This window comes from Panthera onca, chromosome D1 (genome assembly GCF_046562875.1).
Source record: "Panthera onca isolate mPanOnc1 chromosome D1, mPanOnc1 haplotype 2, whole genome shotgun sequence".
NCBI lineage: Eukaryota > Metazoa > Chordata > Mammalia > Carnivora > Felidae > Panthera > Panthera onca.
Window position 1 is genome coordinate 46247446 of NC_138348.1, and position 16770 is coordinate 46264215.

At 50.2% G+C, this 16770-nt stretch overlaps 1 protein-coding gene and 1 long non-coding RNA gene across 3 annotated transcripts in view; one reads left to right on the forward strand and one right to left on the reverse strand.

Moving 5' to 3' along the window:
- The window catches only part of LOC132661467 (uncharacterized), an 82014-nt gene that overhangs the window by 18258 nt on the left and 46986 nt on the right, over positions 1-16770 (forward strand). The window contains exon 2 of one of the 2 annotated variants that reach the window (XR_013550148.2): positions 15718-15836. This is a non-coding gene — a long non-coding RNA (uncharacterized LOC132661467). Of the gene's footprint in view, positions 1-15018; positions 15837-16770 lie in introns of those variants that run through there. The other variant, XR_009602234.3, reaches the window with a different exon arrangement.
- The window catches only part of PARVA (parvin alpha), a 172056-nt gene that overhangs the window by 3689 nt on the left and 151597 nt on the right, over positions 1-16770 (reverse strand). The window contains exons 8-12 of the mRNA XM_078433226.2: positions 14782-14801; positions 13365-13426; positions 12585-12653; positions 8900-9001; positions 8088-8160 (exon numbers count right to left, since the gene is read on the reverse strand). Of these exons, the coding sequence (XP_078289352.1) occupies positions 8088-8160; positions 8900-9001; positions 12585-12653; positions 13365-13426; positions 14782-14801 (326 nt within the window). The remainder of the gene's footprint in view (positions 1-8087; positions 8161-8899; positions 9002-12584; positions 12654-13364; positions 13427-14781; positions 14802-16770) is intronic.

Below are 16770 nucleotides of genomic sequence, written 5' to 3' on the forward strand. Positions count from 1 at the left end.
CCTAGATCTAGGGCCCTGTCCAGCGGCTCTGCCCTGCTACCTTGCCCTGCCCCTGCCAAGGTACCCTCTGCCAGGAGTCCTATGCCCTGTGGGCTAATTCCTGCTTGTCCCTGACTGCTTGCTGTTGAGTAGTTCTTAAGTTCCACTCAAGTCAATCATTAAGAAGTTAGTCAAGGGAGGAATTGTTGGAAAGCAGAGAGGGACAGAGGTGAGCTCAGCAAGGGACTGAGCATGAAAGGAAGGTAGGGTAGTACTAGGACGAGTGCAACAGGCTCCTGACTGGACTCCTCAAAGCCTCTTGCCCTCTCTAATCCATGCTACCCACTGTAGGTAGACTATTCAGTCTCTGGGTATGGTTGTACAGGATGTACACTGCACAACTCCAGGGTGCATTGTTCACATTTTTGCGGTATCATTACCCTAGGCCACGGCCTAAATGGTGCCCCTCGAAATTGTGCAGCTCATAACTTGTATGGCCATATAATTATTTCACTTAAGATAAGGTCCAAAATCTTAAATCACGAGTTTGCAAGGCATGATGTGAACCGGTCCACCTTTCCAGTCTCACTTCATGCCACACTCCCTGCTCATTCACTATGTGCAGGTCACACAGACTTCCTTTCACTCCCCCCCCCCCCCCCCCCCGGCCCCATGGCAGTGCTTCTCCATCACCTTGGCCTCTGCACATGCTGTTGCAACATCTAGATTACCCTTCCCAAATAGCCAACGCCTGAACTTTCTGCAGATCGCAGCTCAAAGCACTGCTTCCTTAGGAAAGCCTTCCTGACAACTGGCCTCGGTGAGGGTGCCCTGCTTTACGGTCTCAGAGCCCCCATGCTTTCCATAGCACTCCCTCCAGTTCTAAATTGGTGATTTGGTGCTCATTTGATGAAATCTGCCTCTGTCCTGGACTGTGTGTGACTTGATCACAGCCAGCCAGCCTTATTTTGCATCTGCGGCTTAATCTGGTACCTGGCATGTGTAGACCTTACAAGATACGAATAGATAGATGAATGAATGATTGCCCAATGTCATGCGAGCCAAGGAAGAAAATTCTAGGGAGAAGAGAGAGCTGATAGGGCTCCGTGCTCCCACAAGGGTAAGACTGGAAGGAGTTCCCAGGGGACATGGCTCTAACTGGTGGCTGGCCAGAGAGCAAAGCCACGTGCAGGTGGAGGCCACGTGTTAGCCACAGAATGGGCAGATGAGGAATGGAGGGTGTGGGCATGGGCACAAGGGAGGAACTTGGGGGCTGATGGAGGAGAGGCAGAGATGGATGCAGGAGGACTTGTTCTCCCCTTTTAAGGACAGGTGAGTTAGGAGGTTTCTAGAGAAGGAAAATGCCCACTATGGGAGAATGTCTCAAGCTGACCATTTAATTTTAATGCCTGCTGAGGTTTGAAGCCCATCTTCACAACAGCTATGTAACCCAGTTAAAGTCACTTGACTTCCTTGAGTCCGTTTTCTCACTGGTAAAACTGGGTTTACAAGAAACATCTAGAACACGTGAAGGCCTCCCTACACGGTAGTTTTCCTTCCCCTTTCTCGTCTTCACCTGTTAGGTACAGCTGCCAAGTCTGTGTAGTGCACAACTCCAGGGGGTGCCATTTACATAGACGGGGCCGCACTCCCTGGGAAACTCGAGTTCCTTCTTTCTATAGGCCATCACCACCAGGTAGGCCTGGTGAAGAGCGGGGACTACAGTCAGAGACACTGACAATGGTCTGTTCTTATCAAGAGAGCCAACTACCACACAGTTCCAAGCAGGTCAGCAGATGGGCTATGTCAGCCAGGGGAGAGGCTCTGGATTCCTGGGAATGAACTGTGACTCCACGCTATATAAACAGAACCTCTTGAAAGCCCTGGCCTAATAAATTGTGTGATTACTAACTCAGTACTGCTCTGATGACCGCTGTGTGCTGGCCCGGGGCCCCTCTCTGGGAGCGGTCTGCACGGTGGAGCTCCTGGTTAGAAACAACCAGAGCTGGTCAGCCGGCTGGCTGTGGCCAAGGGAGAGACCAATCAGACCCAAGACTACTCTAGGGAGAAAATAGCCTCTGGCCAAGGGGAAAAGGCTCCATGTTTGCTCCTCTCGCCCGGCGGCATTAGGAATTCTTCTTGTTCATTAGCTGACCATCCAAAGTGAGTTCATGGTTCTCTAAAGGATGCAGAAGTCAAAGGGGCGTGGGGAACTCTCTTCGTACAGTCTTTACAGAGGGACAGGGCCCTGTATGGCCATGCCCTCCATGGAGCCATCTGTGCCACAAGTCTCCCTTATCCCAGCCTGGACCAGTTGCTGAGGCCCTTTCTCAGAAGTTTTCCAGCTGGGTCCCCAAATCCCTTGACCAAGGTGGGAAGACACTGGTAGCTCAGTGCCACCAGGTGGTGGGGGCTGGAATAAGATGGGCAGCCACAGGCCAGCTGGGGTGAGCCAGCCTCCATCCCACTCCTGATGGATCTAGCTCATTCTTAGTCCCTGCCTCACTTTCCTGTCTGCTCCCTATTCCCACCCTCCCACCCACCGTGGGATAGGACCCATCCTTTGGAGATGTGCCATATTGATGTTGGTCTGCTACCTATCTGGCGCTCTTGCTCTTTTCTTTACATACTAAAAATATTTAAATATGACGAACATCCAGAAAAGTTCACGTAACCTACATGTATGGTGTTAAATGCTTGGAAGAGAAACCCTATGTAACCACCACCCATGACAGAAGCAGAACATCGTCAGCACCCTCAAAGAGCCCTGTCCCCGTCTGGTACATTCATTCCTGCCTGGTACTAGATTTCTCCTGAGTCCCCACTTGGCTATCATGCTAGAGTCTTAACCACGTTCAGCGACACCTCTCCCTGAATAATAACAGGGTAGGCATGTGCATTGGAAGACAGGTGGTGTAATCCCCCAAATAAAAAGCCATCAGCTTTATGCCAGTGTTCCAAAGGCTTTGCTGGCCGTGAACTTGATGCTAACACTTGGCGTACTAAAAGTTTATGAAACCTGGGCAGCAAAAGTCATCTGAGATGCAAACCCAGTTCCCATGAGACTTGAAGGTACAACGGAATTTTGAATGTCAGAGGATGGTCATGAGCTTATTCCGGTCATAAGCCCCTCTCACCTGGAAAAGATAACCAGTATCCTGATTCTTATGGTGATTATTTCCTAGCTCTTCATAATTCCACCAGCAACATAGGTACCTTTAAATAGCAGATTTTAGTTTTGCCTGTTTCTATGTTTGATATAAATGGAATCTACTACATGTATTCTTTTGTGATTTCCTTATTCAAAATTCTGTTTGTAGGGTTCATCCATGTTGCGTGAGCTGTTCATTTTTTTTAAATGTTTATTTATTTTTGAGAGAGAGAGAGAAAGCAGAGTGTGAGCAGGGGCAGGGAGGGGCAGAGAGAGGAGACACAGAAGCAGGCTCCAGGCTCTGAGCTGTCAGCACAGAGCCTGATGCGGGGCTCGAACTCACAAACTGTGAGATCATGACCTGAGCCGAAGTCGGACGCTTAACCAACTGAGCCACCCAGGTGCCCCTGAGCTGTTCATTTTTGTAAATGATTTTGAGGTGTAATTTGTTTTATTGAGCTAGAACTATAATTATCCAGCTCTAATTTTATAGTTTTTCAAGAATAAGTGCTTCTCTTTTTTTTTTTTTTTTTTAAATTTTTTTTTTCAACGTTTTTTATTTATTTTTGGGACAGAGAGAGACAGAGCATGAACGGGGGAGGGGCAGAGAGAGGGAGACACAGAATCTGAAACAGGCTCCAGGCTCTGAGCCATCAGCCCAGAGCCTGACGCGGGGCTCGAACTCACAGACCGCGAGATCGTGACCTGGCTGAAGTCGGACGCTTAACCGACTGCGCCACCCAGGCGCCCCAAGAATAAGTGCTTCTCAATTTGTTGTCTACTTACTTACAGTCAATTTTCAGTGCCTTGAAGTGGTCATTTTTGATCCTTTTGTCTGGTTTTATATTTGCCTTTTTGCAGAGAATAATCACTGACCTCTTCATGCTACAGTAACTAGAAGTCTTTCCGCCAATTTCTCTGTTCGTTTATTGTCATTGTTGTGTATTAGTCTATGGTGTGGCTGTTCTCCAATTTATCTAGTCTGTTGGGGTGTGCTGTCCAGTCTAGGCTATCATGGATAGTCTTGGACTAGTTTAGTTCCTGGTGTATGGACATGCATATGTATGAATGAGTTATTGCATCACAGATGTATTAGTTTCCTATTGCTGCTGTGACAAATTATCATGTAATTGGTGGCTTAAAACAACCCAAATTTGTTATCTTGTAGTTCTAAAGGTCAAAGTCCAAAATGGGCTTCGCTGGGATGAATTAAGGTATCAGCAGGCTTGCGATCTCTTTTGGAGACTCCGGGGAGCACTAGTTTTCCTGCTTTTTCTAGCTCGGGGGATTAGCTTCTGTAAGCCTGCATTCTTTGGCTTGTAGCCCCTTCCATCAGCAAAGCCAGCAATGGCTGTTTGAGTCTTTCTTATGCTGCCTCACTCTGACACTGAGCCTTTCTGCTTCCCTTGTGATTATACTGGAACTATCCAGATGCTTTGAGATAACCTCCCTGTCTCAAGATCCTCAACTTAATCACATCTGCAAAATCCCTTTTGCCATGTAAGGTAACCTATCATCAGGTCCGGGGGATTAGGATGTGAACATTTTGGGGGCCATCATTCCACCCACCATATAAAGCATTACAAATCTCCAACTACATGACATAAAGACAGTAAACTATACAATATATAACGTATATAACATAAAGACAAACTGCTTTAGAAGAATGGTTGTATTTATAGTCACACCAATAGTTTCTGTTGCTCCACATCCTTGCTAACCCTTAATACCATCAGTTTTAAATTTTTGCCACTGTCTTGTGTGCACACTATCTCCTAAAGGAATGAGGAAGAGAAATTGAACCATTTTCCGTATTTCTAGCCACTAAACAAGTCCTTTCCAAATGAATTGATCACTTGGACCTCAGCTTCTGTCACCTGCCTGGCTTTTTAGCGTTGCCTGAAGTCTGGCCCCAACTTTCGGACTCTTTAAATTTTAGATATTCCATCAGCCTGCTGGCTGACCTACAGGCTTCATTCCTGCCTGGAACTAGATTTCTTCTGAGTCCCCACTTGGCTATCATGCTAGAGTCTTAACCACGTTCAGCGACACCTCTCCCTGAATAATAACAGGGTAGGCATGTGCATTGGAAGACAGGTGGTGTAATCCCCCAAATAAAAAGCCATCAGCTTTATGCCAGTGTTTCAAAGGCTTTGCTGGCCGTGAACTTGATGCTAACACTTGGCGTACTAAAAGTTTATGAAGCCTGGGCAGCAAAAGTCATCTGAGATGCAAACCCAGTTCCCAAGAGACTTCAAGGTACAACGGAACTTTGAATGTCAAACAGTATGGCAGAGAATGAGTTTTCCTGACCTTAAAAACATTTGCCATGAAAAACACCTCCACTGCAGCCAGTCTGATTTTGGAAGAACCCTCAAAGAATTACCCACACTGGCACCTTTTGTAAAGTCTGCAACATTTACCATTGAATCTACTTTCCAGGTAGAAGCACAGAAACCAGAGGGAATGCTGGGGTATATACCTCTCACAAAGTACAATTTCACAAAATGCCATTTCAGTTCTCCTTTACGCACTGGAAATTTTCGGTGTGGGCATGATGCCCAGTGTAACAACAAATAAAGCAGATGTGTTTTTCCATGGCCATGGGTCAGGAAGTTCCATATTAAGCAGTTCAGTCGGTAATTGTATGAGAAATGTCCTCTAAATGCTGAAATAGCCTTGTAGGTTAATTGATATTGGGAAGGCTGTCTGTTCCGAGAGAAATAAATGCCTGAAAATGGACGTATCAGGAGGAGTACTTCCCATCCGTGACCAGGAAGTTTCATATTAAGCGGCTCGAGAACATGGAAAGAGAAACCCTGGCCAGATCTCTCCTCTCCTGCTTTCCCTCCTACTCTGAAGCGGGTGCCCATCATCTGGCCCCAGGGCTCAGAGTCCGTTCCTAATGGCATGAGGATGGCCAGAGTGACCTTGCCAGGAGAGGGCCCCTAGAAGGAGACCAACCTTGCTAGAAGCCCTCCGGCAGTGACCAGGCGCTCAGAACAGGTGGCAATAAATGAGAATAAGGGATTGGCTTTTGTTGGCCGGAGCTGAGTTAATGAGGTCTGTGATAAGGCATGACACCGGGACACAAACCGCATCTTCATAATCTACCTATCTCCTCTGGTTTTCCTGCTTTCTCCTCCAGCTTCAAGGAAGGCATTTGCACAAGATACTGCCCTTAACCCTTTTCTTTCCTCGGCATGCTTTCCTGTTGTTCAGCTTCCGTTAAGTGGGAGACTTCCAGTTACATCACCATAGCCCTGATCTTTTCCCCGAACTCTGGTTCTGCTCAGTCAATCCTCAGGATTGAGATCCTTATGGCCCCTGCCAAGCCTGTTTTTCCTCCTGGGGTCCCCAATGCCCCACGTCTAAGTGTCTGTTCTTCACACTGCCTTCCAAATGATCTCTCTGGAACAGAGCTTCAATCACATCACTTGCCTGCCTAAGAAACTTCCATGTCTCCCACTATCTACAGAATAAAGTCCAAACTCCCTGCCTTATTAGCATCAGGGCCCTCCAGGACCTAGCACCAGTTCACTTCATCCTCACCAACCATTTGCCAATTCATACCCTTCATATTCCAGATGAATAGGCGACCACTTCACGTTGATGGTCAGGTGCCAGGTGCTGTGCATCAGACGTCATCCCATTTAATCTTGTCATGTGTGTGTCTCTAGGAGCTCCATTTTTATAGACATGACAAGTAGGCTCAGAGATGATTGATCGGTAAGTTGCCCAAGGCCACACGGCTAGCTGGTGGGGTGGGGACTGGATCCGGGGCTGTCACCAGCTTAGCCCCATTCTCTGCTGTCTCACAAACGGGGCTCCTCCCCATCCCCCAGGCAGGACTTTTGCTCCCACTGTCATCCTATCTGGGATGCCGCCTCCTCTATCCTAACTGATCTTTACGGTTTAGCCCAACTGCCATCATCTCCACTAACCCGTCATTTGCCCAGCCGGAAGCGATGTCACCTCCTCAATTCTCTCGCTCTCTTAGCTGTCCCTCTTTCATGGTAGTGGCCACAACTGTCATTCCGTCGTGCTTACCGGGTGCATCTTTCGTGATCCCCGAGTGGCTGCGAGTGCCTTGAGGTCAGGGACAGCCCACCCCTGTTGGCACGTCACCATCTGTGGGGTCTTGGGCCCACTGGACAGTCAGTGAATGACCCTCCCCATCCCCCAAAGTGGAGGTGTGGATGGAGGAGCAGGTGCAAGTTAACAACGGGGAGCTTACGCAGCCAGCCCCTACTGATCCACTTTCCTTTAAACGACTAGGCGGGGGCAAGCAAAAGGGCCCACAAATGGAAAACAGAAAATTATCTGCAACACAGTGTTGACTCACCAGCGCTGATAAAATGGAATATTTCAGTCAGGAAGTCAATAAACGTCCGTACCAAGGAGGCTCCCAGGAGAAGCGTGCCTCCCATATGCACAGAGGCACACGGCTCCAAGCGTGAGCCCGGGAAGGCTGCATGAGCAGCCTGCTCCTTCTGTGTTTTTATCCAGTCTTACATTTTCGACCCAAGCCCAACACATCAGGCCTCGTCTTGGGGCAGAGTTGGAGTGAGCAAAGAACAGAAAAGGGAATGACGCTCAGAGCAGAGCTGCTGGTGATGACTCCCGCTTTCTCCCCTTGCCTGGCTGGGGCGCAGCTGTTTGACAGGTCAGCAGCCTGTCCAGGGACGGAAGAACCTGGAAACTGGGCACAGGGCAGGTCCTGTGGCACCCCCCGCTCAGGCCTTACTCTGCAATCCCATGTGTGGGATCTTTACTTGCAGTCACAAAGGATCTCTAGGACAGAGCAGCTGAGCCCCGTCCCACCTCCCCCTGCAAATGGCAAAGACGACTTCAGAGAAGAGACATTCCCCTGATACCAGTCGAACACGAGGCCTGCCCTGTGCCCTGAACACTCATGTGCAGGGTCTTATCACAAACCCAAGGAAGAGCAAAGTACCTTCTGGCCGTGGTTTCGGCTTTTCCAATCCCCCGTCTTGCATGAGCTCGAAGGCAAAGGAGACATTCAAGACCTGGAAAGAGAAACATGGTGGCTATGTCATTGTGCACTGATTCCTGGATCATTGGGACTCCCAGGACCTGACCCTGGAAAGCAAAGGATCCAGCACTATAGCCAGGGGGGCAGGGGCTGAGTAAAATTGAGGCCCTGATTTGAAGGAGAAACGAAGCTACCAAGATGGGCAGGCCATATGGAGTGTGAGCTGGCAGGTCCCAGCTGGCTGTTGGTGAAACGTTCCTGGAGAAGTTCAAGATCTTCTTCCTGTCCTGCTGTGTTCCCAGGTCAACTGCCAGGACTTTAAGCTTAGGGACTCAGGATGCACAGTTGAAAGGATCAGACGGAAAACATGTTCAAGAGGCAGAGAAGGGTTTCTGCTTTGGACCAAACGTCCCTTGTCTAGCGGGCACGCCGTGGTACTCATGAGAGGCATCAGAACCTGGCTGAGTGTGAGCATTAGGTCTGGCCGGCTCTACTGCCACCCTCCCTGTCATGTCTGGGGGGAGAGGAGGCTGGGCTGTGCCCGTGGCGGGAGCGTATGGCTAGGGGATCAGGCCGCAAAGGGAAGGAGAGCTGTTCAGGAGGCTCGGTGGTCCGCAGGTAGCTCCTTCCCAGCCCAGCTGTTCATCAGAAGGGGCCCCACATCCAACCATGGGAGACTCTGGGCAGATGGGAAGCCGCTGCCTTTTCCCCACAAGGGCGGATGGATGGGGGGATGAGGGCTGGGGCCCTCCCTTGATGGTTCCTCCACTTACCTTCTGTTCAAAGCTGTCCGGGGTCAGGAAGAAGCTGTGCAGGGGCACGAAGTAGCCCTCCAGGAGCCCCATGAGCAGCACCAGGTACACCCCATCTGCAAACTGAAGGGAGAGGGCCAGGTGAAGGCACTGGACCCCTGAGCCCCCCGAGGCAAGCCCTATCCAGGGGGCTCGTCAGCTGTCATGGCAGCGCCCTGAAGGCTCCATCCCCAGGCAGGCTGCTGGCAGAGGGTCAATGGCAGCAGCCTGAGGCAGGAAGGCCTGTGTGCAGCAGGCCCAGCCCATGTCTGGCTGGTCCAGTCCGGGAGCCACGGCCCACGGTCTGGCTCTCGGCTGATCCAGCATGTATTGAACACTGAGCGTGTGCCCAGCCCTGATCTGGCCCAGGGACCGCAGAGAAAGGTCAGTGTGGCCCTGCCCGTGAGGGGCTCACAGTCTAGTGTGGAGGAAGGCAGTAGCTGCTCTGATGGAGGCAGGCACACTGGCCCGTGTGAGATTGACCGAGGTCGGCCACTCCCCCTGAAGACCATGGGGAAGGCTTCTGGAGGTGGCACAGCCTGAAAAGAGACCTGAGGGATGAGTAGGAGCTAGCTGGGATGGGGGCAGTGGCGGGGGGGTGGGGCACAGGGAGGAGGGAAATGGGGTTGAAAGCCCATGGCAGGGTGACTTCTGCTCTGTGAACAGAGAAAGAACTCTAGTGTTCCGCAGGCCTGGGCTTTCTCCTTTGTCACCTCTCATTGTATTATTGTTTGAGAGGCAGCAAGGCGTAGCTGTTAAGTATATGGCTCTGGCCCTAGGCCTCCAGCTGTCCTGCTTATTAGCTGTGTGACTTGAGAAAGTTAGGTCACTTGTCTGTGCCTCATTTTTCTCATCTGTGACGTGGGGAGAATGAGAGTACAGTACCTGCTCTAGAGGTTCATCATGAGGATAAAGCAGTTAATATGTGCAAGGTGCCCAGAACACTGTTTGGCATGTAGGCGACACTAAATATTAACTATCACTGTTACTATCTGGGACACCAGCAAAGCAGTCAGGATACAACTTCCCGGCTCCTGTTGACGAAGCACAGCTGTGTGCTGAGGGCCACAGTGAGAGGCATAGAGCCTGGTCCCTTCCATCAAGGACAGTTGGGAACCTGGTCTGAGGGACAGTAGGCTCCTGAGCGAAGTGGGAGGTGCGGGTCTTCTGCTGCGGGAGGGCAAGAAGAATGTGCAGTGGGCAGTCAGCGCAGGTTTCGTGGAGGCGGTGAGGGGCCTGTGAGATGAGGGGCATTGGGGAGGAGTAGGCGTGCCAGGGGCCAAGGATGGTCTGAGCAAAGATCTAGACGTCAGGGGCACCTGGGTGGCTCAGTTGGTTAAGCATCTGACTTCGGCTCAGGTCATGATGTCCTGGCTTGTGGATTCAGGCCCTGCATCGGGCTCTCCGCTGTCAGCACAGACCCTGCTTCCAATCCTCTGTCTAGCCTCCCCCCTCTGCCCCTCCCCCACTTGCTCTCTCTCAAAAATAAATAAAAACATTAAAAAATTAAATACAAAAAAGATCTAGAGGTCAGATGGATACCTAAAATTAGAGAACCCTTCAAAGGAGGTGGGGCCCCCAAGTCTTTGTGGGCATAAACCCCAGTTGTTAAAGAGGTCTTAAGAGCTCAAAGTTCTTGGAATCCTCTCAGGGAACTTAAAACAAAACTAGACAGAATTGCCTGGAATGTGAGCTGGACCGTGTCTGTTGGGTGACCAGCTGGTGGGCTTGTGGCTCAGGCTTCATGATGGGTGTCCCGCCCGGCCTTGAACTTGACCTTAGGAACAAGATTCTTCCCTGCTTCCAGCCAGCTGGCCTTCAATTCCAGTGGGAAGGGCCTAACCCTGACTCATCCTCAGGCCATGCCAGGGTGAACGGGAGAACAGACCCCAGCGTCTGTGTCAGAATCAAGGCCCTCCCGTGGACCTAGCTGGGCCTCTTTTTGGCAGTGGCTGGAACTGACTGAGAATAAAAAGAATCCAATATGTCTACCCAGGGGAGGACCCTGGGTTAGGGTCAGGTCTGCTCACAACTCTGAGTGCTGCTGACTTAGACTGTCCCCACCCCTGACTGCTGGTTCTGATGACTTGGTGGTTGAACCTGCAGACAGGCACCAAATGTGCCTGGCAGAGGCTGCCTCTCAACCCTCCTTGCCCGTGAAAACTTAAGTGGGGATTCCAGAACTCATTCTAGCTCTTCTGAGGACACATCACTTTTCTAGAGGGTTCCCTGTCTTCCCAAAGAGTACAGAGTACAGACAAGACACAGTGGCAGGTAAAGCTCAGTGGCAGACCCGGAAATCGTCTTTGAACGTAACAGGAGGTGCCCACATATCCTCAAAAGAAAACCACACTTTAGAAGTTCATCACAGATGAAAGGGGGTTGGGAAACAGGGTATATTGCACGGTCTTTAAAAAAATTTTCTTAATGTTTATTTTTGAAGGAGAGAGAGAGGACGTGAATAGGGGAGGGGCAGAGAGAAAGGGAGACACAGAATCCGAAGCAGGCTCCAGGCTCTGAGCTGTCAGCACAGAGCCCGACGTGGGGCTCGAACTCATGAACTGTGAGATCGTGACCTGAGGTGAAGTCAGATGCTTAACTGACTGAGCCACCCAGGCGCCCCGTATTGCACAGTCTTTAAGTACCTCCTGATAAAGATTAATTATAAAGGCGGGGAAAGCTTTACAGTAGAGAAATCTGGTGGACACTAACCAAGTGACCAAAGTTACTGTCACCAGGAACGGGACTAAGGGACAAAGTGCCTGAGAAGAGCACAGTGTTATGGGGGTGGAATTGTCACTGAAAATGCATAGCCTGAATCTAATCATGAGGGGGAAAAAATTGAGGTCCTATGAATCTAATGGCCTGCACTCTTCAAAAATGTCAATGTCCTACAAAAAAGGGCTGAGGATTTGTTGTATATTAAAAAGAGACTAGGGGTGCCCAGGTGGCTCAGTTGTTAAGCATCTGATTTTGGCTCGGGTCATGATCTTGTGGTTTGTGAGTTCCAGCCCTGAATTAGGCTCTGTACTGACAGCTTAGAGCCTGGAGCCTACTTTTGGATTCTGTGTCTCCTTCTCTGGCCCTCCCTTGCTCATGTTCTGTCTGTCTCTCTCTCTCTCAAAAATAAATAAACATTAAAAAAATTTAAAAAAAAGAGACTAATGAGACATGGCCATTAAAAGCAGCCTGAGAATATTAAGACAACTGTTTCTTTGATCCCTATGACACTGTCCTAAGTAGCCAAATATCAATGACTTCATGTGGTTCAACCTAAATAGACTAATGTATTGATGTGAAAATTGCTTGAATCTGATAATTGTAATGTGATTATTTAGGAGAGTACTTGTTCTTAGAGATTACGCTGAAGTATTTAGGAGGGAGAGAAACAAACGAATGTGGTCAACTGCCAAAAACTGGTGTAGGTAGGTGAAACATATACGAATATTCATGATGATATTCTTGCAACTTTTCAAAATAAAACACTGGAAAAAATCAGCATTCAACGCAGTTCACTCCTGTGAGCAGGACAGAATCTCACTCCCTCCTGGGAAAGCTTCAGGATCAGCATGGAAAGCCACCCTGGCAATGCAGGGATGGGGCACTTGGAAGAGTGGCTGTTGAACATGGCCTTGCCCCCCACCCTGCGCTCAGGGCTGTCACCCACCTGGGTTTCCAGTTCTGTGACCTCCAGGTTCAGTTTATTCAGGTGCTTGTTCACAAAAGTGATGAGTGTCTAAAAGAGAAGCACAAGCCAGGCAGTGAGATGGAGACTCTCGCCAGTGCCAGATCCTGGTGGCCACCTGTGTGACCCTATTGTGAGGACGAGGACCAGTGTAATAACACAGGACAAGGCCCAGCCAAGGATGCTGTGCCAGGGATCACTGCTCAGCTGGGTGAGAATAAGCAGCCTATGAGGCTCTTCTGCAAAGCTCCTTGAGTTCGCAGGAAAGGACGGCCCCCAGGATTTGTGGTCTCCTGCACTGTGGGATTCAAATAGCCAGTCTCAGGAATGTGAAAGGGGCAGGGGGTCCCGAGAGGGCAGAATGATAGGTGCAATGTCCTAGCTCAGGGTTGGGGGGCGGGCAGAGAAGAAGAGACCTCACCGGGTCCCTCCTTCAGACCCTCCTAGGGGCAGGTGCCCTGTGCCTGGGGAGGAGGGAGGGCTGAGTGAGGAGGCCCGGTTGGTTGGGGGTTCAGTGTGGATGGGAAGACAGGGTGCTTGTAGCTTCAGAACCCCCAGGAGACACTGTCATCCTGATGGGAGAAGAGAGTGGGTAAGGTATCCAGTGGGAACGGGACGGGTGAAGTGTACATCAGGTGGGAAAGCCCCGAGTTTGCCGAGAGCTGGCGAGGACACCAGTTTGAAGAAGCTTGCAAGCTGCATGCGTGTGTTCTACTGTTTGGTGCAGCTCGCCCCCCTCCCTCCCAGGCACCTCTTGCTCACCTTTTTCACTACATTGAGCTTGTCTGGTGCATGGTCAAACAAGGTGTCAAAGGCATCACGTTCTGGAAACACAGGAAAATGTCAAATGCAGCAAAGACCTGCTTCCTGGTGGGGAAGCCCACCCCAGGGCCCGGCCAAGATGGCCACCAGGTCAGATATAGGCAGGAATTCTTTGGTGCGTGAAACCGTGCTGGGAACTCTGGAAACTGGGTTTGGGTGGGTTTTGGGGATTGATTCTTAGCTTAGGGGCTTTCTCTGTTTCTCTGTGTCTATCCTCTAGGTCACCCTTCTTTTGGGCTGGGAGTGGGGGGCTCTGTTAGGCTGTCGAATCCCAGATTGACTTGGGATTTCTCTTCACTATTTATATCCATTACATCATGACTTAGTTATGGGCCTAAAGGGTTTCTGAAGCTTTTTGGAGGTAGAATGTTATCCAAATCTCAAATCACCTCACCCGCTAATTTTCAAATCCAGGATACCCATGACAAACATCCGTGCACAGATAACCGGATTGGGAGCCTGGGCGCCCCGGGATAGAATGTGTGGTCTTCCTCTTGAGTGATCTAGTCACTTCGACCCTTGTGCCTCAGTTTCCTCTTCTATAAAATGCCGTCTGAAAAACCTTTCCCAGGTGTGTGGTGAGGACGAAAGAGAAGGCATGTGCATGCGTCGTTCTATAAACTTTGAAGTGTGTGCTGATCTGAGTTTGTTAGCATGACTGGGATATTTCTCACATTATCCATAGTATATACAGGATCATTGAAAACGGCAAAGCCATGCCCCTTGCCGGGGTTTTTCTTGCTGTAGCCCCCAGATTCTCTAAACTGAGACGTAAAATAGAGGATAGGATCTGAGGCAGGGGATGAGAAGAATGTCCAGGAGGGACCCAGGGCTGGGAAGTTTGGTGGTCCCGGGGTCTGCCTTTTCCTGCTCTTGCACTGATGAATAAATCTGGGACCGCCAGAAGGGTGACTGAGGTCTCTAACGTTCAGACGGTATAAACAAACCCAAAGTTCTGGGAAACTGGAGCGGGATGACATGTGATGAGGAAAGAGGGAGAAGATTGCTTCTAGAAGGGCTGGACTGAGCAGGGACAGTGGACTTTCCCAAGTGTGTACATACACCTCTTTGCTTCCACAACAAACTTAGAGCATGACCGCCCTGCAAGTGCCCAGGACCCATCCAGGGCCTGGCAACGTCAGTGGTCTGGCTACTTACAAGAGGACTGGGCAGCCGTGGTTAGATTTCCCCTTCCCACTGGTAAGCCGACCCTCCCTACCAAGTGGCCCTGTCACCAGGCTGGTGCAGACACACATGCAGGAAGTAAGCTGAGTGCCTGTTCTTCCCAGCTGCTGCAGAATTAACTAGAAACCCCGTGGCAGCCACCAGCACCAGAGGATAATCTTATGCAACTCACCGTGCCTTCCGGAAAGAGCCCTGCAGGAAAAGGAGAAAGGAAACAGCATGTTTCTTCTTCTTTGCCCTTCACTGAAGAGCCCACAAAGCTTCCTTCCTTGGCACTTTCTTCTGCACTAAGTCTCCAATTATTGGTAGTCTTTACCCTACTGCCACCTGTTTTTCCCTCTGCCATACAGATAGACTGGTGTTTGCACAAAGCCTGGTGTAAGTGATATTTAAAGGACTATTTCTTGCCTTAAGTAAAATCACACTGTTGCTTATAGTTGAGAAGGAATATCGGACTCGGGGCTTCAGCATTCCCAACCACTGAACTGCATCAGCTTGGGGATGTCAGCTTTGTCTTTCTCTAGTTCATCCTGTGATTCCCACCAAATCGCACCTGCCATTGACTCAGAATCAGTTTCTCAAATAGGGCAGGACATAGAACCATACTCATACCAAAGAAGCCTCAAAGTACTAACGGCACAAGCATTAAAATAGACTACTTAGGTCTGAATCCCAGAGACACTGTGTGTCCTTGGGCAAGCTACGGAGCCTCTCTGGGCTCCCGGTCTCTTCTCTCTAAAAGGAGGATGATAATGGTAAATACTCCAGTAGGATGTTCGGAGCATTAAATGACTTAATATGGAGCAAGACTTTAGCATAATTCCTAGTATATAGTAAGTGCTCAGTTCGTTTTTTTCTGAATACGTTTTTGGTTCCTATTATATCGGTTTATTCCAACTGTGCATCTATCACCTACTAGATGATGACCTGTGGGTAATGTACTGGAAGGGATAATGAACTTGGGAGTTAGGTGTTGGATAGACCAAGGACAGTTGCTTCTTCACCTTTGGGATGTGTGGTTTTAGGAGGGGTGAGCGTTGCTTTGTGTATTTTGAACGTCAGTAGATACAAAAGTGCTTCATGAAGTGTTCTGTGTTGCTGTTATTAGGAGTTCACATCCACCCTCAGGTCTGCATGGCAAGATGGCAGAGGGAGACCACAGGAGGCCTGGCATGCAGCCGCCAGAGCACTGAAAACCCAAACGTCACGTCCCCTGACTCCTCTCAGGTATGTCTTTCTCTTTTCCAGAAGCTGAAACAGCGGGCGTGGACAAGCCCAGCAGAGGGTGGGGGGTGAGGGGCAGGAAGGCGTCCCTCCTGCCCCTCACAGAGCCAAGGCTGGGAATCAGTGTGCTTTGTGTGTCAGCAGCCCTGCTGGCCGCCAAGACTGGCCCCGGAGTGATGCGGAGGCTGTCCGATAGGCTCTCCACAGGCCATAAACTGGGCCCCTTGGGAAGCGCCACTCCACGTCTCTGCCCTACCCTGGGCTCTTTTTAAGGCACAAGCACACTGTGGTCCAGGCAGGCGGCAACCTGGAGTTCCCTCAGCCACCACCGGGGAGGCAAATTGCCTAGAGACTGGGCAATGCTTGGAGGGTGCGGGTCAGCCGTGGCGGGGGACAGCCACGACAGGCAGCGCTGATGGTCACGGGGGCCCAGCCGTTGCCACAGTGAATCGTCACAACCTCTCTGGTTAGGAAAACACTCCCCACTTCAGAGATACAGAAACCAAGGTCTGAGTGGGCAGGAGAGCCTGGATTTGAACTCAAGTCCGGCCGGCTTAAAGGTCCCTCCCTGCCCTTTCCACTTCGTTCCTGTTCAAGAGAACATAGAGGAAAGCTGGGGTCTCAGGGGATGCTGAAAACACACTTTGCCCGTGGCCAGGGCTCAGGCCTGCCCAGTGATCTCAAGACCCCCGCCTTTTTTCTGCCTAAGAACAAACTTCTCTGTCCCGTGGCAAACCTCCTGCATTCTGATAGGCCAACTGCTTAACGGGGAAACGAAAAAACACCAAGCACCAACCCACCACTCTAAGGTAGAAAAGGGTTTTCTGGGTCATGGCACGTGACCAAATAAATCAGATTCAGAAAAGGAAGAAAACGTCCTTTTGGAGGCTCGCAATTTAAATTCAACCCCATGTTTATGGCATGACGATTTCATGCT